At 36.3% G+C, this 21,030-nt stretch overlaps 1 protein-coding gene across 50 annotated transcripts in view; it reads left to right on the top strand.

Moving 5' to 3' along the window:
* Positions 1-21,030, top strand: part of CFAP20DC (CFAP20 domain containing) — a 282,882-nt gene that overhangs the window by 136,847 nt on the left and 125,005 nt on the right. For all 50 annotated transcript variants that reach the window (XR_014823405.1, XR_014823403.1, XR_014823404.1 and 47 more), the window contains one exon: positions 15,416-15,580. Coding sequence is in view for 45 of the 50 variants with exons in the window: in XM_084988731.1 (XP_084844857.1) it covers positions 15,416-15,580 (165 nt within the window). In the remaining 5 variants the exon portion in view is untranslated. The remainder of the gene's footprint in view (positions 1-15,415; positions 15,581-21,030) is intronic.

Raw genomic sequence — 21,030 nt, 5'->3', positions numbered from 1 at the left:
GTTCCCTTGATACCCACTTTGGTAAGAGTTTTGATCATGAATGGATGTTGGACTTTGTCAAATGCTTTTTCTGCATCTATTGAGATATCATGTGGTTTTTGGCTTTTCTTTTGTTAATGTGGTTTATGATGTTGATTGATTCGCATATGTTGAACCATCCTTGAGAACCTGGGATGTATCCCACCTCATCGTGGTGTATGATCTTTTTTATATTTTGTTGGATTTGGTTGGCTAAAATTTTGCTGAGAATTTTTGCATCTATATTCATCAAAGATATTGGCCTATAATTTTTTGGTGGTATCTTTGTCTGGTTTTGGATTTAGGGTGATGGTGGCATCATAGAATGTCTTTGGGAGTGTTCCTTCTTCTTCAACCTTTTGAAAAAGTTTAAGGAGGATGGGTGGATATAAGTTCCTCTTTGTATGTTTGGAAGAATTCACCTGTGAAGTCATTTGGTCCTGGACTTTTATTTGTAGGGAGTGTTTTTTTTTTTTTTAATTACATATTCAATGTCTTTTCGAGTGATTGGTCTGTTCATTTGGTCTATTTCTTCTTGATTCAGTTTTGGCAGGCTGTAAGTCTCTAGAAAGGTGTTCATTTATTCTAGGTTGTCAAATTTGCTGGGATACAGTTGTTCATAGTATTCTCTCATGGTTTTTTGTATTTCTGCAGTATCCATTGTGACTTATTTTTCATTTCTTATTTTGTTTATTTGGGTTTTTTTCTCTCGGTGAGTCTGGCCGGAGGTTTGTCAATTTTGCTTACCTGTGCAAGCTCTTGGTTTTATTGATTTTTCCTATTGTTTTTTGAATCTCTATTTTATTGATTTCCTCTCTTATCTTTATGATTTCCTTCCTTCTGCTGACTTGAGGTTCTGTTTGTTCTTCTTTTTCTAATTCAATTTACGTGGTGAGTTAAGTTGTCAATTTGAGATTTTTCTTCTTTTTTGAGGAAGGCCTGTATTGCTATGAACTTCTCTCTCAGCACTGCTTTTGCGACATCCCGTAGATTTTGATCAGTTTTGTCTTCATTATCATTTGTCTCCAGATATTTTTTAATTTCCTCCTTGATTTCTTCATTAACTCATTGGTTTTTTAGTAGCATGTTGTTTGGTCTCCAGGTAGTAATTTTTTTCTCATTTCTTTTCCTGTGGTTAATTTCCAGTTTCATGCCATTATGGTCAGAGAAGGTACTTGAAATAATTTCTATACTCTTAAATTTGTTGAGATTAGCTTTGTCCCCCAGTGTATGATCAATCCTTGAGAATGTTCTATGTGCACTTGAGAAGAATTCTTATTCTGATTTTTTTGGATGTAATGTCTTGAAAATGTCTATTAAGTCTAACTTTTCTATTGCGTCATTTAGGATCTCTGTTGACTTACTGATTTTCTGCCTAGAGGATCTGTCCATTGATGTGAGTGGGGTGTTAAATTCTCCTACTATGATTGTATTCCCATCAATTTCTCCTTTTATGTCTGTTAGTATTTGTTGGAGGTATCTGAGTGCTCCTATATTAGGGGCATATGTATTGATGATTGTAATATCCTCTTCTTGAATGGATCCTTTTACCATTGAATAGTGTCCTTCTTTGTCTTTCTTTATGGCCTTCATCTTAAAGTCTATTTTATCTGATATGAGGATTACACCTCCTGCTTTCCTGTCTTGTCCATTGACATGCAATATCTTTTCCCATCCCCTCACTTTCAATCTATATGTGTCCTTTGCCCTAAGGTGAGTCTCTTGTTGACAGCAGATTGAAGGTTTTTGCTTTTTTATCCAATCTGCCGCTCTGTGTCTTTTGATTGGAGCATTCAGTCCATTGACATTTAAGGTGATTATTGATAGATGTGTATTTATTGCCATTTTAAACCCTGTTTTCCAGTTGATTCTATGTTTTTCTTTTCTTCCTTTCTTTTTTTGGTTGGATGATTTCCTTTTATTTTATGCTTGTGTCCTTTTCTTTTCAGATATCGTGAATGTTATGTTTGTTTTTGATTTGTGCTTGCCCTATTTTTCAAGTATGTTAACTCCTTCTGTATCTGCTTGCTTTTGCCTGATAGTCATATTGGCTCAAAGACATCATTAAAATAAAAAAAGAATCTATATTTTCTTACTTTCCTACCCCACATTGTATGCTTTTGAAGTCTTTTTTAAAAAATCTTCATGTTTAGATCTGTATGCTGGCTTATTTAAGTGATTGCTTTCCAACTTTGGTTTCCTCCATCCTTTTTCTTCTTACTTCTTTTTTTTTTTTCAGAACATAGACAAAAAATTCTCTGACATCAACCTTATAAATGTTTTCTCAGGTCAGTCTTCCAAAGCAACAGAAGTAAAAGTAAAAATAAACCAATGGGACCTAATCAAATTGCCAAGTTTTGGCACAGCAAAGGAAACCAAAAAGAAAACAAAAAGACAACTTACAGAATGGGAGAAAATAGTTTCAAAGGATGCAACTGACAAGGGACTAACCTCTAAAATATAGAAGCAACTTATACAACTCAAGAGCAAAAAAGCCAACAACCCAATTGAAAAATGGGCAAAAGACCTGAATAGACATTTCTCCAAGGAAGAGATACAGATGGCCAACAAGCACATGAAAAAATGCTCAACACCGCTGATTATTAGAGAAATGCAAATCAAAACTACCACGAGATACCAGCTCATACCAGTCATAATGGCCATCATTAATAAGTCCACAAATAACAAGCTCTGGAGGGGCTGTGGAGAAAAGGGAACCCTCCAGCACTATTGGTGGGAATGTAAGCTGGTATAACCACTATGGAGAACAGTATGGAGGTGCCTTAGAAAACTATGCATAGAACTACCATATGACCCAGCAAACCCACTCTTGGGCATGTATCCAGACAAAACTTTCCTTGAAAAAGACACATGCACCCACATGTTCATTGCAGCTCTATTCACAATAGCCAAGACATGGAAGCAACCCAAATGTCCATCGACAGACGACTGGATTAAGAAGATGTGGTACATGTACACAATGGAATACCACTCAGCCTTCAAAAAGAACGAATTAATGCCATTTGCAGCAACATGGATGGAACTAAAGACTCTCATCCTGAGTGAAGTAAATCAGAAAGAGAAAGACAGATACCGTATGATATCACTTATACCTGGAATCTAATACATGGCGCAAAGGACCCTTTCCACAGAAGAGAAAATCATGGACGTGGAGAATAGACTTGTGGTTGCCAAGGGGGAGGGAGAGGGAGTGGGATGGATTGGGAGCTTGGGGTTAATGGTTGCTGACTATTGCCTTTGGAATGGATAAGCAGCGATATCCTGCTGTGTAGCACTGGGACCTATATCTCACTTATGACGGAGCATGATAATGTGAGAAAAACGAATGTATGCATGTATGTGTAACTGCGTCACCATACTGTACAGGAGAAAATTGACAGAACACTGTAAAACAGCTATAATGAAAAAATAAAGATCATAAAAAAAGAGCTTTTCTAAAAAAAAAAAAAGAAGAATTTAAGGATTTGGTGACTGGCTGTGTTGAGGTGTTTATATTATAATAAGTGATAATTGTCCCTTTGTCTTTTTCACTGAAAGAGGAGTCATTTTCTTCTGCAAAGATAGAGTAATCAGACATAATGTTGAGGGTTTTTTTGTCTTTTTTTAAGGCCATGCCATGGCATATGGAGGTTCCCAGGCTAGGGGTCGAATCGAATCTGTAGCTGCTGGCCTATGCCACAGCCACAGCAACACAGAATCCAAGCGGCATCTGTGACCTACAGCATAGCTCACAGCAACGCTTGATTCTTAACCCACTGAGAAAGGCCAGGAATTGAACCTGCATCATCATGGATGATAGATTCATTTCCACTGAGCCAAGATGAAAACTCCTTACTGTTGAGATTTTTATTGAAGAAAACTTTTCTGTGTGTTTGTTGTATTCGATTCTCAGGCTCAGTTTTAAAATAATGTATTAATAGAGATGTGTTGTCCTTGCCTTATGGAAACTGCTGCCATTTCACTCTATGACCTCTCAGACTCACCCAAGCTAGGAAATCCTGCCCAGTTCCTTCACTGTTCTCTGTTACACAGTGGGATATAATAGAAAGTGAGTTATTAGAATCTTAAAACAAACAATTAACCAGTTTTTCAGTTGCCTAGAGGAATGATTTGTGCTCGACAAGTATTAAAGCACACTGATTCAATTTAGGTTATTATTTTTATGGTTCCCAAAGAGATATAGACTGGAATTTTATGTATCTGCATGGCTAAATTATTGATTAGCTTATATCACTCTGCATTAAAAAAAAAACAGAATGTATCTGTAGATAGATAAGAGAAGAGAGAAAAGAGCAAATGATTTATTAAGCATGAGTTTATGTTATACCTGTGACAGTTTTACAGGTCTCCTGACTCCCCAGTCTCTCAAGTTCATTGTTCTTTCTAAAACATCAGGACTGGCAAGTTTGTGTTCTGTGTTTAGAAATGCAGGAAGAATTTGGGGTTAATAGATGGAAAAATATCACCTTTGGAATGTAGAAGCAATGGGATCCTGCTGTATGGCACTGGGAACTATGCCTGGTCACTTGTGACAGAGCATGATAATGTGAGAAAAAAAGAATGTATACATGTATATGTGACTGGGTCACCTTGCTATGCAGCAGAAAACTGACAGAACACTGTAAATCAGCTATAATGGAAAAAATAAAAATCATTATAAGAAAAAAGAAATTCAGGAAGATTAGATTTAAAACTGTGATTTCATACTGAAAGCCCACTGAGGGCATAAACTGGATCACCACCTTTTGGATGTGGGGGTGGATCTCCACATTTTTGTCTCTAGCATATAACCTGATACCTCATAAATGTTTGATGAATTAATAAAGTAAGAGCAAATGAATTGTTTGTATAATTGTAGCTGAATTGTTTGTATAATTACCATTCTTTTACTGTCTCTACTCAGTAAACCCTCATTGGTTGTCAAGCAGTGTGAAGAAAATTATCCCTTCTAATGCCACAGAAAAAATTAGAAATACTGATGTCTTGCCTTAACAGGCTCATTGATCAGAAGAGGGCCCTAGAGGTCATCTAATCCAGTGTCTTAATTATACAGATAAGAAAAACACGGCTCATGGAAATGAGGCATATTGTGCTGAAGTCACAGAAGGTAGAATTCAAGGCCAGGCCTCTGACTGTCCTTTCCACAGTGATGCACAAATTTTCCTTCCTCAATAAGTGGAATTATTTGGTGTTTTTTAATAATTAACTTTATTGAGTGTTTTCCCACCTCTTCTCCTCACTTCCACGTCAGGTAAGTGCACATCGTACCCAAATCTTGTCAGTTTCCTACTCCTTCCCAGAGAAGAGTTGAACTTCCAGTACCCTTGCCTAGCAGACCATCCCAGGGCAGATAAAGAGAGTAAGATCTCACCATAGCAGAGGTACTCAGCATCCTATAGTAGATCCCACAAAAATGGGTCATGAATATCTGCGTATAAAGACTCAGAATCATTCTGATTAAAATATCTAATGTATTTTAATTATAAAATACTATTTATAATAAAATCATTTCTCAAAACCTCTAAGAACAATTTTTTAAAGCAGTAACATTTATTTACTTTTTTTAAATGATTTTTATTTTTTCCATTATAGCTGGTTTACAGTGCTCTGTCAATTTTCTGCAGTACATCAAAGAGACCAGAAACAAATATATATATGCATTCTTTTTCTCACATTATCCTCCATCATGCTCCATCGATAATAAGTGACTAGATAGAGTTCCCAGTGCTATACAGCAGGATCTCATTGCTTATCCATTCCAAAGGCAACAATCTGCACTCATTAATCCCGAATTCCCAGTCCAACCCACTCCCTCCCCCTCCCCCTTGGCAACCAAAAGTCTATTCTGCAAGTCCATGATTTTCTTTTCTGTGGAAAGGTTCATTTGTGCCATATATTAGATTCCAGGTATAAATGATATCATATGGTATTTGTCTTTCTCTTTCTGACTTACTTCACTTAGTATGAGAGACTCTAGTTCCATCCATGTTGCTGCAAATGGCATTATTTTGTTCTTTTTTTGGCTGAGTAGTATTCCATTATGGATATATACCATATCTTCTTAATCCATTCATCTATCGATGGACATTTAGGTGGTTTTATGTCTTGGCTATTGTGAATAGTGCTGCAGTGAACTCGGGGGTGCATGTGTCCTTTTCAAGGAAAGTTTTGTCCAGATATGTGCCCAAGAGTGGGACTGCTGGGTCATATGATAGTTATCTATATTTATTTTTCTGAGGTATCTCCATACTCTTTTCCATGGTGGTTGTACTGGTTTACATTCCCACCAAAAGTGCAGGGGGTTCCTTTTTCTCCACACCCTCTCCAGCATGTGTTATTTGTAGACTTATTAATGATGGCCATTCTGACTGGTGTGAGCTGGTATCTCGTGGTAGTTTTGATTTGCATTTCTCTAATAATCAGCGGTGTTGAGCATTTTTTCATGTGCTTGTTGGTCATCTGTGTATCTTCTTTGGAGAAATGTCTATTCAGGTCTTTTGCCCATTTTTCAATTGGGTTGTTGGCTTTTTTGCTGTTGAATTGTATAAGTTGTTGGTATATTTTAGAGATTAAGATTAAGCATTTGTCAATGGAATCATTTAAAACTATTTTCTCCCATTCTGTAGGTCATCTTTTTTGTTTTTTTAAGGTTTCCTTTGCTGTGCAAAAGCTTGTCAGTTTGATTAGGTCCCATTGGTTTATTTTTGCTTTGATTTCTGTTGCTTTGGGAGACTGACTTGAGAAAACTTTTATAAGGTTGATGTCAGAGAATGTTTTACCTATATTCTCTTCCAGGAGTTTGATGGTATCATGTCTTATGTTTAGGTCTTTAAGCTATGTTGAGTTTACTTTTGTGCATGGTGTGAAGGTGTATTCCAGTTTCGTTAATCTACATGCTGCTGTCCAGTTTTCAGAGCACCACTTACTGAAAAGACTATCTTTTTCCCATTTTAAATTCTTGCCTCCTTTGTCAAAGATTAATTGACCATAGGCATGTGGGTTTATGGTTCTCTATTCTGTTCCACTGGTTTGTATGTCTGTTTGGGTACCAGTACCACACTGTCTTGATTACTGTGGCTCAGTAATGTTGCCTGAAGTCTGGGAGAGTTATGCCTTCTGATTGGTTTTTGTTCCTCAGGATTGATTTGGCAATTCTGGGTCTTTTATGGTTCCATATAAATTGTTGGATTGTTCATTCTAGTTCTGTGAAAAATGTCATGGGTAAATTGATGGGGATTGAATTGAATCCGTAGATTGCTTTGGGTAGTTTGGCTATTTTTATGATATTAAGTTTTGCAACCCAGGAGCATGGAATATCTTTCCTTTTCTTTGCATATTCTTTACTCTCCTTGATGAATGTTTTATAGTTCTCAGCATATAAGTCTTGGTCAGGCTTATTCCTAGGTATTTCATTTTGGGGGCTGAAATTTTAAAAAGTATTGTATTTTTCTATTCCTTTTCTAATATTTCATTGTTAGTATACAGAAATGTGACTGATTTCTGAATGTTAATCTTATATCCTGCTACTTTGCTGAATTTGTTGATCAGTTTGAATACTTTTTGTGTAGAGTCCTTAGGGTTTTCTATATATAGCATTGTCATCCTCATAGAGTGACAATTTTACCTCTTCTCTTTTATTTCTTTGGTTTGTCTGATTGCTGTGGCTAGGCCCTTCAATACTATGTTGAATAAAAGTGGTGAGAGTGGGCATCCTTGTCTTAAGAATAGCAATTTCATTTACAGTATCACCCAAATAGTTAAATAGCTAGGAATCAATTCAATCAAAGACGTAAAGACTTGTACACTGAAAACTATAAAACATTGGTTTGGTTTGGTTTGGTTGTCTTTTGTCTTTTTAGGGCTGCACCAGCGGCATATGGAGGTTCCTAGGCTAGGGGTTTCATCGGAGCTGTAGCCTCCAGCCTACAGCCACAGCAGTGCCATATCCGAGCCGTGTCTGCAACCTACACCACAGCTCATGGCAATGCTGGATCCTTAACCCACCAAGCGAGATCAGGGACCAAATCTGCAACCTCGTGGTTCCTGGTCAAATTCGTTTCCACTGTGCCAAGATGGGAACTCCTAAAACATAGTTAAATTAAAGAAAACCTAAATAAATGGAAAGACATTCCTCACTCATTGATTGGAATAAATGATACTTCCAAGATTTTCAGAGAATCAAGAGATTAAATTCAGTCTCTCAAAATTTCAGTAGCCTTTTTTGCAGAAATGGAAAAGCCAGTTTTCAGATTTATTTGGAAATGCAAAAGGACCTTAAATATCTAAAAATTCTTGGAGTTCCCGTCGTGGCGCAGTGGTTAACAAATCTGACTAGGAACCATGAGGTTGTGGGTGCGGTCCCTGCCCTTGCTCAGTGGGTTAAGGGTCCGGCGTTGCCATGAGCTGTGGTGTAGGTCGCAGATGCGGCTCGGATCCCTCGTTGCTGTGGGTCTGGCGTAGGCCGGTGGCTACAGCTCCGATTGGACCCCTAGCCTGGGAACCTCCATATGCCGCAAGAGCGGCCCAAGAAATAGCAAAAAGACAAAAATAATAATAATAGTAATAATAATAAATAAAAATAAAAATTCTTGAAACAGAAGAACAAAAGTTGAAGATTTCACACTTCTCAACTTCAGAACTTAGCTCAAAGTTACAAAAATCAAAAGGCTTGGCTGTTAGGACAGGAATAGAAACCAATGGAACAGGGTTGAGTCCAGAACTAAAGCGTTTGATTTTTGACAAGAATACCAAGAGCATTTAGTGGGCAGAGAATAGTTTCTTCAATAAATGGTTCTGGAGCAGTTACATATCCATGAACAAAAGAGTGAAGTGGAACCTTACACAATATACAAAAATTCACTCAAAATGGATCAATGAAACAAAGAGGTAAAATCATTGAACTCAGGAAAAAATAGAGATAAATTCTCATGATCTTGGATTTGGCAGTGGATTCTTAGATATGATACCAAAAGCATAGAAACAAAATTTTTCACATAGATAAATTAGACTTTATCAAAATTAAAAACTTTGTGTATGAAATGATATTATCAAAAAAGTGAAAAGATAGCCAACACAGAATGGGAGAAAATATTTATAAATCATATATCTGATAGGATATACATCTGGTTCTTCAATGAAGAGAGTATATATATATATATATATCTCCTTATGTATTCTACTATCTGGAGTATATAAAGGACTTTTATAATGCAACAACAAAACAGTAAATAACCCAATTTTTTTAAATCATCAAGAGACTAAGGAGTTCCCTTCGTGGTTCAGTGGTTAACGAATCCAACTAGGAACCAGGAGGTTTCAGTTCGATCCCTGACCTTGCTCAGTGTGTTAAGGATCCGGCATTGCCGTGAGCTATGGTGTAGATGCAGACACAGCTTGGATCCCGCCTTGCTGTGGCTCTGGTGTAGGCTGATGGCTATGGCTCCGATTAGACCCCTAGCCTGGGAACCTCCATATGCTGCGGGAACAGCCCAAGAAATGGCAAAAAAAGACAAAAAAAAAAAAAAAAAAAAAAGACTAAAGTATATCTCCAAAGAAGATAATACAAATGTCAGTCAGCAAACAAGATGCTAAGCATCATTAGTCTTTAGGGAAATGCAAATTAAAACTGCAATAAGATACCACTTTATAGTCACTAGATTGGCTATAATTTTTAATGGAAAAATAAGTGTTAGCAAATATGGAGAGAAATTGGAACCTTCTTACATTGCTAATAGGAATGCAAAATTGCTCTCCTACTGTGGAAAACATTTTGGCAGTTCCTTAAAAAGTTAAACATAGAATTACCATATGACCCTGTAATTGCACTCCTAAGTATAAACTCCCAAAACGGAAAATGGATATATGAACATGCATGTTTATAACAGCATTATCCACAATAGCCACAATGTGGAAATAGCCCACATGTTCGTTAGTGATGAATGAATAAACAAAATTCAGTAATTACTTTTCACAGGTCACATATTGTAGGATTCCATTTATATGAAACACCCAGAATAGATTATTCCATAGAGACAGTATGTAGATTTGTGGCTGCCAGGGATGGGAGACCAGAGATACTGTTTAATGGGTTACTACCTTGTGAATGTACTAAATGCCAGTAATCCTTTACTTCAAAATGCTTAAATTTATGTTGAAATGAATTTCTCCTCCATAATTTTTTTAAAAAGCTCCAATGCATGTTTATTCAGGTTAGCCAAGTTTTTGTTGTAATCTCCATAAATATCAAAACATCTTATTACTAAGAACAAAATAAAACAAAACATACTAAGATGTTGGTTTTGTCATCATTGTAATGAAATAATTTACACAAGTATTAGTCTATTATTAATAATAAACACTTAGGTAACATTTGCTTTGTACCAGGTACTATTCTTAGCTTCTTATATATATTAACTCATTTAATCATCATGATAATCCTATAAGGAAAGTGCTAAATTTTTTTGAAAGCACTCTTTGTATATCAGTGTTTCATAGATAAGGAGATGAGGGCACAATGGGGTAAATTACAGTGCCAAGGTCACACAGACAATAAGTGGTAGAGCCAGAATGTGAACCCAGTATGCTTTGCTCTAGAACCTATGTTTTTAACCACTATGATACACTGCTTAAAATCTTTGATAATTAAGGAATAAATTCTAGAAAGCAGGGATTTGAATCCATGCCAGGCCTAGAGAAAATCCAGTAGTTTTATGCTAAGTGAATAAATGAATAAACAAAAAAATGAACCAACTTTGTACCAGTATTGTTAATGATTAAATGTGTTCCCCTAAAATTTTTATGTTGAAACCTAATCCCTAGGAGTTCCCATCGTGTCTCAGTGGAACCGAATCTGACTAGCATCCATGAGGATACAGGTTCGATCCCTGGCCTCACTCAGCAGCATGAGGATCTGGCATTGCCGTGAGCTGTGGTGTAGGTCAGAGACGCAGCTCAGATCCTGTGTCGCTGTGGCTGTGGTGTAAATCAGCAGCTACAGCTCCAATTCTACCCTTAGCCTGGGAACCTCCATGTGACATGGGTGCAGCCCTAAAATGACAAAAATATAAAGTAAAACTAAAATTTTTTTTAAAAAAGAAACTTAATTCCTAATATGATGGTATTTGGAGGTGGAACCTTTGAGAAGTGATCACATTATGAGGGCAGAGCCCTTATTCATTTAAGTGCCCTAAAAGAAACCCCAGAACGCTCCCTCTCCCATTCCATCATGTGAGGTTGTAGCAAGAAGACAGCCATCTATGAACCAGGAATAAGACCCTCATCAGACCTCATGTTTGCCAGTGCCTTGATCTAGGGGTTCTCAGCCCCTAGAACTATGAGAAATAAATTTGTTTTTTATAAGCTACTCAGTCCACAGTATTATTATAGCAGCCCATCAAAAGGAAATATTTTGGCATTTAGAAACTTTTGTGTTTTCTGCTTGGCTCTCACTGGTGTTTCAGAGAGGTGAGATTTGATATAAATAAGGCTCTGTGCTAGGCACTGCAAATAAGATGAATATAGGTGAGTCCATTAATGAAGTATTAGTTAATGAAAAATTAGTACATATTTAAACTACAGTGAATTATGAGAAGCCTTAAGTAGAAACAGATCCATAAATTTCACTATTTCATGAGGCATTTCCCCCCAATAAAATAGGGATGATTTTTTAATGTATAAAGTGCTTATATATAGAATTTAAATTAATGAATTAATTTTCAAAGCTAGTTAAGGTCCTCATCAAGGGTTTTAAACACCTACAGAGTGGTTCATTTTATGATGGCTCTTTGGCCAAAGAAAGGAGAACAGGGTTACAAAGTTGCTCCAGTGTTGTAATAATAATGCTAACTCATACAGGGACCAAAGACATCAACCCCCCCCCCCCACCATCTGGTTGTGTTTGGATGCTACATGAGCAAATCTGTCAGCTTTCTCATAGCCTTCTCCTTCTTGTACCATTTTGCCATTCTGCACTAACCATTCCAGCCAACTGTATTCTTTCAGATGTATTAGCAAAAGCAGTTTAAATTCTACTGTATCATTTTTCAGATGTTAATCAAACAGTCTGCATGTTTCCATACATGGTCCCTTCCCAAAGATAGGACTTGTTTGAAAGGACAATGCAGAAAGGCCCTAGTCCCTTAGTATCTGATTGCCAGCTTGATTTGTTATTTTCTCGCCATCTGGGGAGAAAAATGTGATATCCAAGTAAAATGTACATAGAGTACTTTTCAGGATATAGATGAACAAAACCACCAAAGAAGAAAAATGGAAGACTGGGCAGCTGCCTTTAATCAAGGTTGGCCCTTATTAAGGGCCTTTGGTGCATGACCATTTATTAGGCAGCCCCTCTGAACCAGGTGTTATACTAGATATATCATTAGGATTTTCCCATTATAGCAACGCCCTAGCAAAACGGTCTTTCAGTTCCTAGATACACCAAAGTCTTTCTGCCTTCAGAGTCTTAAAAGCTGTTTCCTCTACCTGAATATTCCCACCCCGTTTCACCAGGCCACTTTCTACTTATCCTTTATGACTCAGCTTATATGTCTCTTGATCAGAAAAGGCTTTCCCTAACACCCTGTAATGTTGGATTCCCACATTTTTCTTAACACCTTGAACTTTTCTTTCAGAACACTTAACACCATTATAATTAAATAGTTATTTATGATATAACTTGTTTCATATTTTCTGCTAGGTATAATCTTCAGTAAGGCCAGCAGAGAGTCACTCTGGCTTACCACTGGATTTCCCCCCACCCCTGGATGAGTGCCTGGCACACAGTAGAGGCTCAATAAATAAAGAAGTAAATGAATGAAGGCAGACAGACCATGCCCTCAAATACTCACAGTTTAGCACTATTTAATTTTTACATGGGATCTCTGCTATTTTCAGAATTAATCCTTATTTTTAAATTAAGCTGTAAATGATATAAAAATAAAATAATAACCTGGTTATTGGACATGGAGAAGGGGAGCAGTTAGTGAGGAGATGAATGATGGGGAGATGAGTTAACTTCTATTTAGGTCCATCAGAACATCCAACTACTAGGTTTAAAGCTCCTTTATAGTTTTGGTTCATTAAAATGAGACTAAAGCCCCTTTCTTCTTTCTCAAACATGAGACTTTTTCTACAAAGTATCAAAAAGTTTGACAGTCAGTAGTTGTTTAATGATTAGGCTCAGTTTTAAAATAATAAACCAGTAGTTTTTTTCTTGGATTTCTCCTTTTATTGCAGGTTTTATATTGCCCATAGTTTTCCTCTGTTAATAATCCAAGGGGTAGAGAGACAGTTGTGAGAGCAAAGAGAGAGTGAATATAGAGAAAGGAAAAATGATGCAGAGGGGATTAGAGCCTTTTAATGTGAAATCTGATTCTCATGACAGCCACATTCCTGCAAGATTCAGATTGGAACTTTGTTGTAGTCTCTGCCTTGTTCTGTCTTCCATAAAAGCTAATGGAGTTTTGCTAGAATATGCTGTATATACCTTGTTAGTTGGAAACTCAGCTTTTCTTTTGGATACACTCCAAATTTGTATGACATCCTGTACCATCCACACAAACCCTATAAGCTAAAGTTCCATGATTTCTTCTTATAGGGTTCAGAGTACAGCATTTTATTTCAGGTTCTTATTAGCCTACAGAATTTTCTTCCTCTATTAAAATAAAATCTTAGTTTTTCAATATTAGCATTGGTATGGAAATTATCTTTTTCTACCTTAGGTAAGTCTGGAATGACATGTCACATATGTATCTAGATTTATTTAGTTAACTTATTTTCCAAATGTTTTCTATTTTGAGAATCCATTTACTCAGTTACTTTTCATTGATTTTTTAAATGTCGATGACAAGTAAGAAATGAACAGACAACGAACACCTAAAAACTAAGATTTGTAAACCCAATGGCATTTGTAATGACTGGAGCATTAGGACATTAGAAACCATTACATTGCTGATGAGTATTTAAGTTTTTAGTTAAATGATTCATTTTCCTTTTCACAATTAGGACATTAAGATCTAATTAGAGAACTGCAATGGCTTCGATGCTCTAAAACCTAACATCATTTGCTTTATAAACATAGTTAGAGTTTTTACTTACTTAAGGATTTTTTTGAATTTTTCTTACCGCTCACATTCACATATACACACTCCAATTATTTTCTACTAGATTCTAAAAAGAGAAATTTTTTCCTAATAAAAATTAAACATAAATAATTATAAAGAAATTAAAAACTATATTTACGCTAACCACAAAAAATTATTTTACGTATTGGTATATTTCCTTCTAATCCTTTTGTCATTCGTACATTTCATTTATTGATTTTCTACAATTGAGATAGAGTTTTGGATATATTACTTTCATTTAACTTCTTATTTTGAGACTTCTCTATATCATTAAGCCTTCTTCATAGATACAGTTTCTTGTGACTCTTCTGGAAATTCAAGTTGTTTATTTTTTCAGAAAACATTAACACTTATGTAGATCTTTATTTGAGCTTCTGACTTTTTACTTTAGAAGAGATTCATAAAGTGAAATTACTGAGTAAAATGTGGATGTTTTTAAGGCTTTTGATGCACATAGTAAAATTGTTTTTTGTAGTGCTAATAGTAACTTAATTCCTATTTGCTACACATGACAAGGCCTAATATATTTGCCACAAAATAGGTCATAAAATAGCTTTTTAAAATTCTCTAATAGTAAAATGGGTTAAGAATGAAAACAGAAAATTTACTATAATGATAATTTAAATATCCATATAAAATATTTAAAAAATGTCAAATCTCATTAGAAATACAAATTATAATAATAAAAATACTATTTTAATTACAACTATTTTTTTATTTAAAAATATTTAAAGGTAAGATGTTAACATTAGGGAAAGCTTGGTAAAAGGTATATCTATACTATGTAACTTTTCTGTAAGTCTAAAATTATTTCAGAATTAAAAAATTGAATCATACAGTGCCTCTAGGTGCTTATTCAATAATGTCATTGTAGTTAGTGATCTTGTATAAATGAGCCAGTGTACTCACAGACATCTTCACTGGAACATATCTAGCTAGTTCTTTCAAGTTCACTCCAGTATTAAAAATATATATAAAATATTTTCAATCAGTGGTTTTATTTATTACAGAAGTCTCTGAATGTGTTCCATATGTTAAATACATTATCTCACTTAATCCTTTCTATGGTCCTAGAAAGTAAATAGTAAAGTTATCATGCTCAATTTACAGATGAGAAAACCAAGGCTGTAAGGTTGAGTAACTCATGCAAAGTCATACTCTAAAATGTTTTACTTTAATTGGTTGCATTTATAAGATAGATCCATTTGACAGAAATGGCTCACATTTTGGGCATGAATGTATGTCTTTATTTCCAGCTGGATATGATGTTCCCTTTACAACAGATGAACCTACAGACATTATTCCACGAAGCTGCCAACTAACAACAGATGTTCCACAAGTCACACAGCTGCTTAACATGACTAAACTCCGCCAAACTGAAATAAAATTTGGAGGTCATCTGCTAAATTCAGCAGAATCAGGTATGCACTCAAGTACCTAGATTATAAGCATATTTATTTGTAAAACCAAAGCGGAGCAGGGTTGGGGGGGTGCTGGAAGAACCTTGTGATTGTGATAATTATAGCTTATGTTTCAGTATTATGTCACTTTAACATCAACTTATGTCAGTGATAAATAATTATTTTAAATATCCATTTTAGCAACTAAAATATCTCCTGGATTTTCACATGATGTTACAACAGCCTTGGTTATTCTTCTCCTTTTCGTATATCCTTCCAAACCCTGCCAGTTATACCTCCCAAACATCTCTCACATCTAATCCTATTGCTACTTTGATTGCTTGGGTGCCCCCTGTCACTCAACTCACCCTCCCAGTAAATCTCCACATTGCTGTCCGATTTCTCTTTCTGATAATAGAAATAGAAATTTGATCTTGTCACTCTAATTGAACACTTTTAATGCCTTTCCCACTATCTTAGAAGAAAAAATGGAAAAACCCTTGGGAACTCACACAAAGCCAACCTCTCCTCTTCCAAAATACTCCACAGTTTCATCTCCAGAACCTTTCTCTTATCCCCCATGTGTTAATTTCTGACCACTCTCTGGGCTTTCATATGCTCGTATTTGGGGATTGCTGTTTTGTTGACCCAAAATGGGTTCTTTGCCTTTCTGCCAGGAAATACTCCCACTTTATCTTTCTGGTTTTTTTGTTTGTTTGTTTGTTTGTTTTGCTATTTCTTTGGGCCGCTCCCACGGCATATGGAGGTTCCCAGGCTAGGGGTCTAATCGGAGCTGTAGCCACCGGCCTACACCAGAGGCACAGCAACGCGGGATCCGAGCCGCGTCTGCAACCTACACCACAGCTCACGGCAACGCCGGATCGTTAACCCACTGAGCAAGGGCAGGGATCAAACCCGTAACCTCATGGTTCCTAGTCGGATTCGTTAACCACTGCGCCACGACGGAAACTCCTGTTCTTGTCTTTCTATTACATTTTTCCTTTTTTTATTTTTTTCAGGGCTTTTTAATTAATGTCTGCATTTCCCAGTAAAATGTGATTTCCTCCAAAAAGGACACTATATCTCATTTTTCTATATCCCTAGCATCTAACACAGTGCTTGCCATATGTTAATTAGGCCAAGCTGCAAACTCACATTACCACAGAGGTCAGTCAGATAACATAAATGAATAAAGTAGACTGAATGCCTGGATATTTGACCTGTAGAAACATGTTCTGCTTCAACAGTGAACCCTATTAGGAGTGGAGGTAGACCATTAGGGAGCAGGAATGAGATCATGCTTCATAGAAATTATTCTCTACTATTGAAACAGTAGTATTAACAACTATGCAAATGGTACAGTAAGTGGCAGTTAGCATTCAGCCTCTGTGAGAGAGCTGTAGGGAGTGGTGAGGACTGCAGCAAACTAGATTCTCATTCTCATTCTGGGTCTAGAATGGGCAACTGCAGTTCCGTTCCAGTCGTGTCGTCTTGTAAGAACTCAGGCCTAATAACACCAGATCTCCCATTTTTTTCAAGAGGATCTCTATATCCCAATGCTTATGAGAAGTCTCCCCATTTTAAAATACTGTCTAAATTCTAAAATTTTTTGAAAACACTCTGTGGGCCAAACCCAACATGCTAGGGCTGCCAGTTTTATACCTCTGTAATATACCCATAGCTATTGATCAGATAAATGAATAGTATTTATGAATCAAGAAACCTGTTATTAAGTTGAGTGGTTCTCCACATCCTGTATGTTAGAATCACTTGTGACATTTGAAAAATAAATGATATTTAAAAAATTTTCTTTTGGCATTCCCGTTGTAGCCCAGCAGAAATGAATCCAACTAGTATTCATGGGGATGCAGGCTCGATCCCTGGCCTCACTCAGTGGGTCAGGGATCCAGCATTGCTGTAAGCTGTGGTGTAGGTACACACATGTGGCTCAGATCCCATGTTATTACTGTGGCTGTGTGTAGGTCAGTGGCTGTAGCTCCGATTCAACCCCTAGTCTGGGAATTTTCGTATGCTGCAAGTGCGGCCCTGAAAAGAAAAAGGAAAAAAAAAAAAAAAGGAAAAAGAAAAAAAAAATTTTTTCCCTTATGTCTATGCTTCACCCCCAGAAATTCTGATTTAATTGTCCTAGGATGGATTTTTTTTTTTTTACTTCTCCAGCCATGCATCCAGGGTTGAGAACTCTGAATGAGTAACTGGATTACTTATCACCACAAAGGTCCTGTGGTTCCAATGACACCCATAAACACTGAAGTAATTCAGAGGAAGGTGAAGTCAAGTGGTTCTTGGAAGTATTCAGTAAATACTTGTATATAATAAATAAATGAAAGATTAGATGGACATGTAGATGGTGCAGAAGACTGAGCAAAGACAAAGAGGAGCAAATGCAAGGCTGAGTTTCCTGAGGGACTAATAAGAGGAATGGCCTTAATATGAAGGATGGCTGTGTTAAAAGACCATGAGAAAGGTGTGCCTCATATTTCTAAAATAGAGGAATGATAACTTCTTTTGAGGAGGTTGAACTTGACTTCAGGATTCAAAATAAATTTTTAGTCAAGTGAGACCAGAGATTAAGGATTATAGCTAAAATATCTTTGAAGCAATCTAGGCATAAAATGACAAGTAGATGTGAAAATGAAAAGTGTTGACCCTGAGAGAAAGCTCAGGGGAGAAACTGGCAGGATTTGTTGGTTCTTAGATAATAGATGGGGAAGAGAGAGTGGTCAAAGTAGAAACAGGAGAAAGATAACCATGATGAGATGAATGAGAACCAAAAATAGATTCACTTTTACTCTCTGTGTTTATCCAGTATCCATTTATTCTTGGAGTATTGTATTCTACATGTAAATCCTCATCAGCATTACCTGTCTTAAATTGTAAACTAGAGAATTGGGACCATTTTCCAAATTTTTCGGTGTAAACCAGAGAATTTTTTGTAAATAAGCACTACATTTTTAAACTCCTTATTATAAAATTTCCAAACTTGGAGAAAAATAGAAAACATAAGGAAACTTTTATACTCTTATGTCCCTATCACCTGCTTCTATAGTTGCCAAGTTTAGACAAGAATTTATGATAGTAATGAGGACACAGATACTGAGAAATTGCATATTTATTATATATATTGTCTGTAGATAGAAGGGGAGAGAAAGAGAATATGTACAATCTGTGTTCACTACAGAACCTTTGGAAAATATGTAAAAGAATGAAAAAATTCTCACTCCCTGGATAGCCATTGTAAACACCTCAGGTCATAATTCTGTCTTAATTGAAGATTCTCCACAGAATAAAATGAGTAAAAGTATTTTCAATAACCAAACATTGTATCTATTTCTAATAGGCTGTGATAGTTTAGTCATAAATGACTAAGCTGTGGAGCCTGTCAGATAATTCCTTGAAGTTGTTTTTTTCTTCTCTTTGGCATAAAGGTTTAAGAATTGTGTCTTTAAATCAAAATGCAAGTCTATATCCAGATATTTTAAGTGTCTTTCTTTCTAATTTAAAGTTCAAGGACACTTGTAACACCAGAGAGTAAAGAGAAATATGAATAAATATTAATTGCATCATTAATTCAACCTTATAATTAAATACACTTTCTTATAGGCTATGTTTGATCCCAACTTATGGAAGAGTATATTAGTATATATTTTGCAAATTCCATAAATGGGCTTTCAGTACATAAGGATAGTCAACTTGAGCCATATATATCAATTCATATCATAATTCTAATCACTATCTAATAGCATATTTATTCTGCCCTATAAATCTCAGTTATATTCATATTCATTTATAACCATAGGGTTTATGATTGTCCTCTGAAGTAAATCTCAGTGTTCATGTATGGCATCTAAGAGTACATAAACTTACATTGAGTTTTGTAGTTCTCCTACAAATACTTTTCAGTTGCTAATTTTGACATTTGTGGGCTTTGAACTTTAAGTGATTATAATAACAATTATTGTTCTCTGTGTAAGGTATTTTATTTTAAAGTTATAACTAATGGCTGATGCCCAAGGACACTTTTTATATTTTTAAGTGTTCTTTTTATTTATTTATTTATTTTACATGACATTTCTTTTATTACTCAATGAATTTATTACATTTATAGTTGTACAATGACCATCACAATCCAGTTTTATAACATTTCCATCCCACACCCCCAGCGTATCCCTCCACCCCCCAAACTGTCTCCTTTGGAAACCGTAAGTTTTTCAAAGTCTGTGAATCAGTATATGTTCTGCAAAGAAGTTCATTGTGTCCTTTTTTCAGATTCCACATGTAAGTGATAGCTTTTGATGTTGCTGTCTCATTGTCTGACTGACTTGATTTAGCATGATAATTTCTAGGTCCATCCGTCTTGCTAAATATGCTGTCATTTCATTCCTTTTAATGGCTGAGTAATATTCCATTATGTATATATACCACATCTTCTTTCTCCACTCCTCTGTCGATGGACATTTAGGTTGTTTCTATGTCTGCTTTCGTTTTTTTTTGTTTTGTTTTTTTTCTTGTTTGTTTGTTTGGGTTCTTTTTTTTTTTTGCCATTTCTTGTGCTGCTCCCCACAGCACATGGAGGTTCCCAGGCTATGGATCAAATTGGAGCTGTAGCCACAGGCCTACACCACAGCCACAGCAACACAGGATCCAATCCACGTCTGCGACATACACCACAGCTCACGGCAACACCAGATCCTTACCCCACTGAGCAAGGCCAGAGATCGAACCCGCAACTGCCTGGTTCCTAGTTGGATTCGTTAACCACTGAGCAATGACGGGAACTCCTATGTCTGCTTTTGGATGGAATGTCCTATTAAGTTGATCTGGTCTAATGCTTCATTCAGGGCCTGTGTTTCCTTATTTATTTTCTGTCTGGATAATCTGTCCATTGCTATAAGTGTCCCCCACTATTATTGTGTTATTGTCGATTTGTCCTTTTACGCTTGTTAGCTGTTGCCTTATATATTGTGGTGAACCTAGGTTGGGTGCGTAGATATTTAAAATTGCTGTATCTTCTTGTATTGATCCTTTGATCATTATATAATGTCCTTCCTTGTCTCTTAAAATATTCCTCATTTTTGTCTTTTTTTTTTTTTTTTTTTTTGGCCGTTTCTAGGGCTGCTCCAGCAGCACTTGGAAGTTCCCAGGCTAGGCGTCTGATCAGAGCTGTAGCCAGTGGCCCACAACAGAGCCACAGCAACACAGGATCTGAGCCGCATCTGTGACCTACACCACAGCTCATGGCAACGCCGGATCCTTAACCCACTGAGGAAAGCCAGGGATCAAACCTGCAACCTCATGGTTCCTAGTCTGATTCGTTAACCACTGTGTCACGATGGGAACTCCTAAAATATTCCTCATTTTAAGGTCTATTTTGTCTGATATGAGTATTGGTACTCCAGCTTTCTTTTGATCCCCATTTGCATGGAATGTTTTCTTCCATCCTCTCACTTTCA

This window comes from Sus scrofa, chromosome 13 (assembly GCF_054392235.1).
Source record: "Sus scrofa isolate SSC_HxYL_T2T_F1_AM1 chromosome 13, Sscrofa_HxYL_maternal_Yorkshire_Landrace_v2.0, whole genome shotgun sequence".
Lineage (NCBI taxonomy): Eukaryota > Metazoa > Chordata > Mammalia > Artiodactyla > Suidae > Sus > Sus scrofa.
Note: the sequence above shows the minus strand (reverse complement) of the source record. Positions and strands in the feature narration are given on the sequence as shown.